The sequence below is a fragment of the Camelus ferus genome, chromosome 8 (assembly GCF_009834535.1).
Source record: "Camelus ferus isolate YT-003-E chromosome 8, BCGSAC_Cfer_1.0, whole genome shotgun sequence".
In the NCBI taxonomy this organism is placed as follows: Eukaryota; Metazoa; Chordata; class Mammalia; order Artiodactyla; family Camelidae; genus Camelus; species Camelus ferus.
The window spans coordinates 36,051,436-36,063,357 of record NC_045703.1 but is presented as its reverse complement, the minus strand read 5'-3'; the positions used below and the strand labels follow the sequence as shown (position 1 = coordinate 36,063,357).

At 43.9% G+C, this 11,922-nt stretch overlaps 1 protein-coding gene across 2 annotated transcripts in view; it reads right to left on the bottom strand.

Annotated features, from left to right (window-relative positions):
* Window positions 1-793: 793 nt before the first annotated feature.
* The window catches only part of DCBLD1 (discoidin, CUB and LCCL domain containing 1), a 53,341-nt gene continuing 42,212 nt past the window's right edge, over window positions 794-11,922 (bottom strand). The window contains exons 7-15 of one of the 2 annotated variants that reach the window (XM_032484770.1): window positions 10,760-10,800; window positions 9,587-9,802; window positions 9,071-9,195; window positions 8,504-8,663; window positions 8,308-8,415; window positions 6,287-6,371; window positions 6,006-6,055; window positions 4,879-4,998; window positions 794-2,954 (exon numbers count right to left, since the gene is read on the bottom strand). In XM_032484770.1, the coding sequence (XP_032340661.1) occupies window positions 2,320-2,954; window positions 4,879-4,998; window positions 6,006-6,055; window positions 6,287-6,371; window positions 8,308-8,415; window positions 8,504-8,663; window positions 9,071-9,195; window positions 9,587-9,802; window positions 10,760-10,800 (1,540 nt within the window). In that variant the 3' untranslated portion in view covers window positions 794-2,319. The remainder of the gene's footprint in view (window positions 2,955-4,878; window positions 4,999-6,005; window positions 6,056-6,286; window positions 6,372-8,307; window positions 8,416-8,503; window positions 8,664-9,070; window positions 9,196-9,586; window positions 9,803-10,759; window positions 10,801-11,922) is intronic. The other variant, XM_032484771.1, reaches the window with a different exon arrangement.

Here is an 11,922-nt window from a genome sequence, read left to right as displayed (position 1 = left end):
ATTATATGCAGCCCAAGTGTTTCCCAGTTAATTGTTATCTGTAAGTCCTGGAGGAAGACACACTCACATCCTTTTTACATGAGAGGAAACTGAGGCTCAGGGTTATATAATGACAAACTGAATATACAAATAGATCTGTAAATAAAAACAGAACTCTGACCGGCAACCTATAGCAATAAGCATAGGAAACTAACTTCACTGTCCACAGTAACCAGCCTAATGTTAAGTCGGATTTGTAGGAAGTCAGACCACTATTTCTGGTAACAACCAGGAAGCCAAACTAGAACGCCTGAAACAGTCCACCTCAGATGGCTGGGATTTGATTAACCCACAGCTTCCCTAATTTTTGTCCCCACTTCCAACGTAAGACCAACCAGAGGAGCCACATGTGCACCTCAGACCAAATACAGAGGATGGCCCGCTTCTGGTTAATCCATCCTACCGCTTCCCCAGCCACCAGCCTCCCTGCAGGGCATACCTGAAGCCCTCCCTTTTCCCCACCACAAAGTGTTCCCACTGCTCTGCTGCCTTTGAGTCTCTCTCTGCCAAAATGCAAGTGATGGTGGCCGACTTCCCTGCTTAACAAGTCTGAATAGCCTTCACTTGTTCCCACTTGGTCTTCCTTTATTTCCACAATAACTGGCCCGAGACCCCGCAGCTACTGTGTGGCAGATCTGGGTCTGGAACCACCACCTGTCCGACTCCAAGCCCATGCTCTTTCCACTGTACCACTTGCCCTTTTATGGAGCCTGAGCTTCCAGCAGGCAGGACACCAATGAGAGTCAGGGGCACATTGGTTTGGCAGAGTTTATTACAATTAGTATGCATAGAAAACAATGTAAACTCCACAAGGTAAATGGTTTATCCTCCACAGTAACCACAGATGGTCTGCTGTGACCATCCAGCACCCTGACTATTTCAACGTCTATATGTTTCACAGAAAGTCGTAGTCATACAAAAAGGATTATAATACATTTTTTTAGGGAAAGGAGTTTTTGGTCCACATTTTCTATTAAACAAACATATACTTTCCTCTTTGGCAAAAGGTTAAGTCCCCCCCTACAGTGAACTCACAAAGCAGACTCAGATAAAAAGCACTGAACATGAGGTACAGCTAAGGTCTGGGCTAATCTGGAATTACAGATACATACTTAAGGGAAAATTTTTTCTTAAAAAATGTTGTTTCCAGCCAGCTTAGTAGAAAAGCTCTATGTAGATTTGGCCTCGGTCACTTTTGTAAGAACATACTTCAAATAACTTTTTTGTGTTTCAGAGTACAATGTGCTATTTCTGAAGAAAGTCATGAGAAAGTGTGGGCATCTGACCTCAGCAGTATTTTCACTCTGCGGCACAAGAGCATCTGACACAGTAACTCAGGGCATAATTGCTGTGCCACCTTCATTCAGTTTGTTGAGAAAGCAGTTGTGGTTGCTGTAAGTCTCAGCATCTGGCTTTACAGACAGTTTGAAAAGGCAAATTTGCATGTGAAATGAAAGCCGTATAGTATCTGCCAGGCCAGAGGTGAGCAAGAAGCAAAGTATGATGAAGGCCGGCTGCTCAGAGAGCCAGGTCCCTTAGGCCGAGGGCAGGGAGGTGACCGCAGGCCACAGAGACCTCCTGCTCCTTGCAGGCCCTGGTGGGCCACTGCACACTCCCACCTGAAGTGGAGTCTAAGGAACAGGCAGCTACTGTGGTGGTTGTGTTCTGTTTGTTTGTTCTTTTTAATCTACAATCATAATTGCTAACAACCACCCTGGTGTGCTTTTCATGCTTCAAGTAATTTCATTCCTTCCAGAAGAAGAATGTTAACAATGCTTTTAGGTCTCCATATCAAAGGAAAGGAAATGAGCCATAATAGCAAGATTAAATTTAAACAGACCTGCTGCTAACACAGTATCAGATAAAATATATTTAAAAAGCAAACATACTATTATATACGTTTTTCCAACAGCTGCATTCTGGCACTTAACCTCTGTGCAGAACTAAAATCTGCAAAGCAAACTTAAGTTACTTTAATTCTTGTTAAATACAACTCTGTACAGATTGCACATTTTACACCGAAGCAGCTCAGTATCACAGTTAGAGAAATGAAAATGCCATCTGAAAATTTTCATTTTTCTAGCCCAGCAAAAACAAACAGACGCTGGCCCTAAGGCTCAGAACAAAACCAGCTGCACAACTCTGTAAACAGTGTGAGAGGCGGTCTCTACGACTCCACCGCAGGATCCTATGAAATCGCGTACACGTACACACACGCACACACACGCACACACACACGCGCGCATCGCCCTCCTTCCAGTGCGGCACGCAGCCTGGCGCTCAGTACCACAGCAGGTTGCTTTCACATTGTGTCACAGCAGAGCGGTCATAGGCCGTCTGGTTGAGGGGTCTGAGGCAGTCCCTGGGGGCCGAGTAGGCAGCGTCGGTCTCGGGGCCGGCCTGGGGCTTCTGGTAGTCGGGATCGGCGCGCTCTGCGGCCAAGGCGCCGCCGCCCTTGGGCTGGTCGTAGCCCGGGTCCGCGGGCGCGGGGCCGTGCGGCAGCTGGTAGCCAGCGGCCGGGGCGAAGCCGCCGGACGAGAGGGAATGTTTGTGCGCCGGCCTGGGCCCCGGCACGCGGTACCCGCTCCGCTCCGAGAAGGTGTGCGCGCGAGCCAGGTGCCGCTCCACGATGGGCGTGGCGTACTCCGGCTCGGCGTGGGTCAAGGGCAGGGCGTACTCGTGGCGGCCCGCCCAGAGGGGGCAGTCGTAGTGGCTGCCGGCCTCGGCGCCCCGCCCCGCCTCGTCCGCCTCCGTGTCCATCGGCCGGAAGGTGGAGCCCTTCCTGGTGACCGTCCCGGTGCCGATCATGAGAGGCTGCTGGTAATCTGAAATCCAAAGGGCAGACGTTTGAGCACCCCTCCGACCCAGCCACAAACCGGCTGTCTGTAGAGCGGGAACTCTGCCGAGTGCCTGCCCTGTACCAGGCAGGAAGAGAAAGACCGAGATGTCAAAGGCGCGAATGCCGCACTTGCGGGCTTACACAACCTCACACCTGCTTTAGGAAGCCTCAGAGGCCCAAAGGTACTGAGAGGCGCGGAGGTTACCTTTAACCACCTCTAGGAGTATAAGAGAAAATACTTCACAGAGCTCTTAAACAGGCTCTTGAAATGCCTAATTTTGGAGGTGGAGGTAATACTGTGAGGAAAGGGAAAAGTGATTGAACCCACTGACAATGAACATAGAGCGTGATGTGGGCTAGAGGATGAGCAACATGGAGTAACTTAATAGGATACAAAGACCAAAGTTATAGGGTGGGGGCTAGTGATAATGGTGATGGTAATGATAAAGCTCATGTTTACTGAGTTCTTACTTGGTGCCAGCCATTACTCTATGATATTAAGGTATCAATTAAATTCTCCACACACACAAAATACCACTACGAGGTTGGGACTATTATTCTACTTTACAAATGGAAAACTGAAGCAGAAAGAGATAAAGTAATTTTTCCAACATCACACAGCGCATAGCCATTGGGGCTAGAATTTGAACACATGTCCCAAGTGTGAGCTGTCATCCATATGCTAGATCATGGATGGCACTGAGTGCTTTGCTAGAAAGTATGGTTTAATTCTGTAGAAACCTACCGAGGGAGACTGAAGAGGAAAAGGTGGGGAAAAACAATAAAAAGCTGAGAAATGAAACATAGAAGTCACAAATTAGGGGACTGGCAGCAGCTTTGAAAGGGCCACTCTTCGGGGACAGGTATCAGGGGAATTTGTCACCAAAGATGTATATATGGTGGGAGAAAAGAGGATGCTTCAGGTCTTAAGCCCTGAAAAATGGGACGCCCAGTCAGAAGCCACTTGGAAAAAGTGCACTGGAGCACATGTGGGGAGGGTTGGGAACACTGGGTGTAGTTTTGGATCCTCTGAGGAACTGATAACACTTGCAGGTGATGAGGTCCAGCAGGCAAGGACTGACTTCTTGGGCATGGGGAGGGAAGTCTGGGCGTGAGCGGCAGAGCAGACAGATGTGAAAGGAAGGGCTCTGCTGGGAGAAGCTGCACTAGCAGCTGAAGGAGAAGAGTAGGAAGCAGAGGACAGGCCAGGGCTCCTCCCTCTCCTCGCTTCACCCCCACGGCAGAGCGAGCACCGTCCTGGGAAAGGAACAAGGAGTTGGATTTTGGTTGGAGGGTTGCTCCCTTTTGCCCCTGAAGCAGGTCAAGCTTTCTGACACAGCGCCTGGGAACTGCTGGTTCCGTAGGCCTAGGGCACGGCCTGAAAGCCCGCACTTGTAGCAAGCTCCTGGGCGCGGCTGCTAGTCCTCAGAACACACTGTGAGTAGCAAGAAGCTAGAGCCTGCGCTACTCAGCGTGTGGCCTGTGGACGCCTACGCGTCTGAGAACTGTTTGTGACAGGTCTGCAAAGAGAGAAGTGCCCAGACAGGGAGCAAGTGTTCAGAAACAGTAATTTGAGAGAGTAGTTTTATGTCTTTTGAGTCTAATTAAAAAATTAGAGCTATGTATTTTAGTATGTCTTTTAAAAAATGTCATTACTACTACTAATTTATAAAAATATTAGTCCTTGATGTATTAGAACTTTTTTTTTTTAAAGCAAAAAATGGATCCTTCCTCACAAATAGTTGGGAAGCCTGGCTCTAGACAATGGCTTGTCTGGGACACTGAGGCCATTCTGATTCCTTCATCTCCTACCTCCTCTTCCTCAAGGGCAGGAGCTGTACTTAACTCATCTTAAGTTTAATTAAGGGCTTTCAGGTTTCAGTGACATTGCAGGACCATTGCTATGAGAGTCATTATGGCCCCTGCAGGTATGTAAGAGCCCCTCCCCCGTATGCAGCCCCTCCTAGCTAACAGCCCTGTCACAGAGGCTTGGTACTTACCTGCCATGTCACTTGTGATGAGATCCAGCTTTTGTGATACCTCCTTTTCATTATTGTAGCTGATGGTAAACTCAGCTGACTGATGCCTAGCAAAAGGATATTTGATCTGCTTCCAACAGTCTGGAATAAAGACAAGAAACAAACCTGTACATACCTCGGAACACACATACTCCACGACGGGTTCCTCGTTAAGGCAGAGGGCAGGCTGCCTTGGCCCCCGAGCGAGATAAATGCACAACCACAGCTCTTCAGCTATGTGCGGTGGAAACAGCATGCTGAGGTCATTACAACAGCAGCAAACACCACACTTTGTGCTGGGCCTGAAAATGTATTTGTGTAGCCCTCAGGTCCCAGATTACCCCTAGGTTAGACCACCTGGCCAGAGGTTTCCCTAATCTGCACTGACCCAGCATCTGTGACTTTGAGGAGTCAACACAGCTGGCTGTTTAGAGCCTATGGAAGTGGAGTTGCAAGTTGACCTTGAGATTCTCAGGGATCCTGACCTGCTGACCTCTCTCTGGACCACAGATGACTCGTTGCTTGGCCATCCTGTGTCCTATGGATTCTCTGAAACCTGCCCAGCTAGTCCTTCCCCCACTCTTTCAGACAGAAGAGTCCAGTAGAGGCCTGCAGATGCCAGAGAGTGCTGGACAATGTTCAGTTCACAGATGGGGCTTTTCTAACTTCTCCTTGATGACAGGCAGGGTGGTGACCTAAATGCCAGTTGTCCGAAAAAAAAAAAGTTTTCAAATGATAAGATGTTGAACAAAAATAAAAGTAAACTGGCTATGAAAATCTGAATTAAAGAGATATGATATAATATATTCCTTCCTTATAGGCTTAGAGCCATTAGTCTACTTAGAGCCATTATAATTAGGTTTATTTATTTGTTTGTTTATTTGATGGAGGTACTGGGGATTGAACCCAGGACTCTGTGCATGCTAAGCATGCACTCTACCAATTGAACTATACCCTATCCCCTACTTTGAGCCATTAGCTCTTATTTCTTTAGCCATGTAAGGGTTTTAATGAGGATCTGCTGATTAAAAGCATGGTTAGGTCCTTTTCATCAGCAGATCCTGTTTCTTCCTCAAAGACAGAATAAAACTGTAGAGTTTTCAACCAACCTGTTTTCTGAATCTTTGCTGATCCATAAGTATTTCCTTTCTTCTTCCTCCTATCAAGACAAAAAAATCCCACTGAAAAGGCTTCTAGAGGGTAATTACTGTTCATAAAATAATACTTGATACTTTCTACCTCTAGCCAACTTGTTTTTAAAATGTAAGTTAACATTTTATTGTAGAAGAAGTAATGTTGCTTTTCTACACACGAACAACGGAAGAGTAAACTTGGTTTTCTGATTGTTTACATAATTAAAGAAAAAAATTTTTAATGTGAAGTCACATACCTTCTAAGGACCGCGAAGATTCCCACTGCAGCCATCAGCAGGGCGAGGAGCACCAGTGGAATAACAAGAGTTGTGATGTTTATTCCTAAGAAGGGGAAAAACCACCACGTTACAACAGAAATGAACAGCAACCGAATCTTACAATCTAAAACTGGACATGATTTGAAAGAGCTTCAACAGTTTAATATACAAGGAAAATAATACATGCTTGGCATTTACCGAAATTGGAAAGGAAAAAGGATTCAAAACCCTGGCTAAAGTTTAGGAAAATAAAATTTATCTTTTTTTTCCCCCAAAGGCACCTTCCAGTGTTACTTGGGATTAACATTCACTCTAAGTTTGTTGCTTGGACCATATTAGATTCCAAAAATCAAAATTGAGGGGGAAGGTGTGTATAGCTGGGCCACCAGCCAGGAGCTATTCAGGCAGGTGGATGATTTAATAAGCACAGGAGAGCTCTTAGTTTGGCTTAAGCAACCAGTTCCCCCAGACGGTGGGCGAGTTTGGACCTGTGTAGTAACAGAGGCTCTGGGAACCAGAGCTTGGGAACTGTGGGCTGAAAGGAAATGCAGCCTGATGATCTCAGCAGCATTTCCACTCTGCTGCGTGAAACACCAGAGCGCGTCTTCCTACAACTGTCTTTTTTAAGGAGGAAGGTCGCTAAAACAGCCACTGAAGAGGCCCCAAGCTTGTAGAAACTGAAAACTAAAGGATAAATGTTTGTTCTTCACTCTTTTCTGTGTTCCCTGGGAAGAAAATAAAGGAGTGATCAGAAGTAGAAATTGTAGTTCATGAAAGGGAGGATAAGAAACTTAGAAGGGAACCAAATTTATGCAGATAACGGTGATGTTACTCATAAGAGTAGAAATTTGGGAAAAATATAACAACTTAAACATCCAATAATACGGGAATGGTTAACTAAATGATGGTATGTCCATATGAAAAAATACTATAAAGATATGTTTTTCAACTATTTCAAAGCATTGGAAAATGCTCATAATACAGTGTCAAGTGAAAAGTGTCTGCTACAGAACAAAATACATGGTGTGCTACCATTTTGTCTAAAAGTTATACCTATGGTTGACTGCATAGAGTGGAATATGCTGATTATCTGTGGATGCTGATTTATGATTTTTATTTTCTTATTTATACATCTAATCTTTCCAAATTTTATAAAATTAATAAGCAAATTATTTTATATTCTGAAACAATAAATGTATTTTTAATATTTATTACTTGAATAGATTATACATTTACATGTTCAAAATTCAAAAAGTAGAAAAAGCCAGGGAGGAATAATTTAGGAGTTTGGGATTAACAGGTACATGCTACTATATATAAAACAGATAAATGACAAGGACCCACTGTAGAGCACAGGGAACTATATTCAGTATCTTGTAATAACCTATAATGGAAGAGAATCTGAAAAAGAATATGTGTGTGTGTGTATATATAACTGAATCACTCTGCTGTACACCTGAAACTAGTACAACATTGTAAATGAACTATACTTCAATTTAAAAAAATTTTTTAAGTATAGAAAGGTCTGGAATGTAATGTCTCCCTTCTACTTCTGTTCCTTCTCCACAGGAAGTGAAATCATGTTTCTTGACGTTTTCCCAGATATTCCCCGCTTTCACACATGTGGTAAAGCACTATATAGACTGTTCTGTACTGTGCTTATTATTTTAAGTTGTCAGTATATCTCAGAGGACTTCCTATATTACTAACACACTCTTTTTTATGGCTATATATTCCATGGTGTGGAAGTGTTATTTTTCCATAAAAGATTTCCTTAGTTTGAAGGGCACATACATTTACTTCCAATCTTTTTCTACTTAAAATATTTCAGTGAGTTGTGTGAAAATATTGGTCACTTTATACATGTGCAGATACCTGTGGACCAACTGCCCCCAGACATTTATATGACAGAGGAAAAAGAATTTTGTTAAAGCTACTGTATTACTGGATAGAGTACCAGTTATATTCCTTAAGAATCCACAAAATGATAACTGCTCTACCTTCTGGCATTTCTTCAGAGGGGGTGGGTTTTGAGATTGTCTCATCTTCTCTTTTAGTTGAACCAACAATATTTGGACTTGTTTTGCGCCACACCAATGAGTCATTCCCTGAGAGAGAAGAGAGATTGGAAAAACCACGTTAGTAACACCACCTTGGGGAAGGAGACGACCAGAGTCCAGTAACTCACTGACTCACCCTGAGTCTCACTTGGTGTAATCTGGCAGCCAATGAGCTCCACTTTCAAGGCTATCCTCTGGTGCCATGTCTGGGGGATAACTCGCACATATCTGGCCACAATGGGAGGGATGAAATTGTTCCGCACAGGATCCCGGAAATTCAAGTTGCCCTGAAACACCTGTCGCAACAAGTAACTCTTACCTGGAGATTCCATTCATTTCTAGGTCTTATGATTTTTATCTTCTTATTTATATACCTAATCGTTCCAAATTTTATAAAATTAATATGCAAATTATTTTATACTCTGAAAAAATAAATGTATTTTTAATATTTATTACTCAAATACATTATACATTTTCATGTTCAAAATTCAGAAAATATAAACCTGGTTATAGGAAATCAAAGCCAGGATTCTATGTCTGCTGTATTTTTATTGACATGCTTGCTGTTGACAACATGAGGCTTTGCAATCAAAGGCTAAGTAACCCGAGGGGGCGCTGTGCATCAGTTTTCTGGAAACACATTGATGAAGACATTTGGAGGTCCACTCTCCTACTCAGTTCTTTCCTCCAGAGTGTCTCTTACCTTTTCTTCATTATTCACAATTCCTTTATAGGTCTTCCACTTGGAGTCATTGTTTCTGAAGTTCATTACAAAACTCTTTACGTAAAAGTTGAAATTTGACTGTGTGGATCCTGTGGTCCTAATTCCTTGTAAAAAAAAATGTATGGGTTAGTTTTAAAAATATGTTATATATAGCATGTATTGCAATTTCAGGTTTCTTTTTTTTCCCCCCTCATTTGAAATTTCAAATCATTTTACAGGCCTACTTTTCTTATTTGCATTTAAAACGGGATCATAGATGAGTGTTTTCACACTGACAACATGCCATAAAAAGGGTTCAGCACCGAGATATCAGCTTTCTAATCCATACATCCATATTTACAACCTGCACACAGGCTCCTCCCACAGAGACAATGTGAAGATTTGTTACTTTTCAACAAGACGTGGAGAACTTTGAGGTAGGGACACCTAGGCAAATCGAAAATATAATTTCAACTGCAGGTCATTTTGCTTTGTGAAACTGCACTGTGTCACTACCTGTTATTTTCTTTTTCTCTCCCAAATCTATCCTCAGCCACTCTCGCTGTTTGTGGTTCTTGCTCCTGTCCCCTGAAGCCCACGACGGGCCTTGGTCCTGAAGTCGGGCTTGGCCAGGAGACCAACGAACCTGGTCTCCAGCCTCATTGGTCCACTCCCAAGAAGAAGAAGCTCTGATTTGCCTGTCAGGTTCCAAACTCAGGGATCTGTTACAACCTAGAAAAAAGGGCAGGAAAATATTTCAAATGTAGACACAAAATGAAAGCAAAAAAAAAGCAAAAAAAACCCAAGTAACCTGCTTCACCTAGAATTATTCAAGTGATTTACTTCTATTCTGATACTGAATCTACTGTTTAATTACTAGTTTGTGAATGATCCAGACTTGCATTTCACCCGTTGGTGCTGTGGTGTCTCGAAATTGTTGCTGCTTTTCTTTTCATTGGACCTATATCCCCTATTCGTGACATCTCTCTGTCCCTGTGTAGATTCTCCTTTCTAACCCCCTAAATTCACCCTGATTTCAACAAAGCACAAAGTGTCTTAAAGGTTTAAAATGCTGAGGTTCCTCTCCCTTGATCAAAGGGGACTCCACTCTCTGTACCCTTGAAGAGCAGTCCATTAGGTGCTCTGAAGATCAGTAAGTTGTACCCAACATCACCCCTGAGAGCTTAACTACACCACGTCCAAGACCAGGTGGAGGTGGCAATAACGGCCAAGAAGACAAGTCCATATTATTCTCCTTGAACTATTTTATATGTGAGGGAAAATATTTACACAGAATATATTCCATGATGGAGGGGCTAAAAAGCCTTCATTCTATATATTCATTTTCAATAACGTCATTCCAGATATAAATCAAATCGTACAATTTAAAAGCTTTTTTTTTCCTATTATAATCTAACGTAAAGGAATTTATCTTAAAATAAATGTCATTTCAAATTTTCATTTTTGGCAAAAGTCTGAGAGAAACTCTAAAGAAAAATATTTGCCGTTTAATACTAATTGGGTCTCTTGCCTTATGTATTTTTAAGCCACAGCACACTTGGTGCTATGTGACCTGAGGGAAAAAGAAGAAATAATCCTTTAAACTATTACCATCTGAGGGGTATGGAAGACTAAACTACCCCTGAAGATTTTAAAATGCCAAATTTTTAAGCAAAGCGTGATCCTTACCATTGGAGGTAAACAGAAATCGCTTGTCTGACAGGGAACCACTGAAATAATAAACACAAAGACGAGGAGGTGAGTTGCTTAACTGGATCTTAATGACGGACATACCGCTACAGCAGGGGCTCCGGGCCTCCCCACACCTCGTGCGGTCCTCGCAGCCCCCGGCAAGGCCACAGTTATTCTCTCAGTTACTGGTATTTCACAGACCAAGAAACTTGGGCCCATCAAAGGTAAGTGACTTTCCTAAGTTCATACAGGTACAAGTGGCCAGGACTCTTGAGACACTGCTTCTGAATCAAACTCCTGTGCTGCTTCCATCAGCGCACACCACGCCATGCTGTGAAGGGAAGCACTGTGCACATCCACAGTCTCTGGATCGCCCTTAAATCCCAGCTAACTAAGATGTGGTGATGGAGGCAGACAGGATGACGGTCCTGGACAGTCCCTTTACTCCATCAGTCACCCCACGGCGCCCTGCTGGCCGTCGACAGACACGGAGACCCTGCCACTGTTAGAAGAATGACCCTGCCATTTGCTAGCTGCCTCCTCTCCAGACATGGCCACTCCTTCCCTGAGGGCTTCTGCCCCTGCAGTGTGGCTCGAGGGACAGCCTCAGCCCAGTCTCTCTCTGGTCACAGTCCTGCCTACTGCAGCGGCCACGCCAGGCCGTGAAGCAGCGCCTGCTCCTGGATGACAAGGTGCAGCCAGAGAAAACTCAGCGCCTCACTGACCGGTCCTGAACTGGGCCTTCACCACAGCAAGGCAGCCCTGCTCACGTGGCATCCACCCCGGGCCTCTGGACCCTCTGGTTCCACGGCTTGTATCACTCTCCTGGGTAAGCTTATCAAATCAGCCTTGTTCTGCTGTTGTCCCCTTCTGTGGAGGAGAGATCCCTAAGGCCTAAGGTCACATTTACCTTCTTGTAAATTCCTCACCAACTCAATGGTGCAACGATACACAGCACAAATAGAAAACTTGGAATCCTCAAGAATTAATCTTATGTGCGTTATACTTACTATGTTAGATACCAGAGGTGAACAAAAAAAGGTAGCTGTCACTCATTGTCAATCATTTTACAGTCTGAGAATGCTGCTTCCTATTGTAAATGATTAACTCCGAGTGCTGGGTGGTAATAATGGACAGAGAGTACTGAAATGTGAAATCCA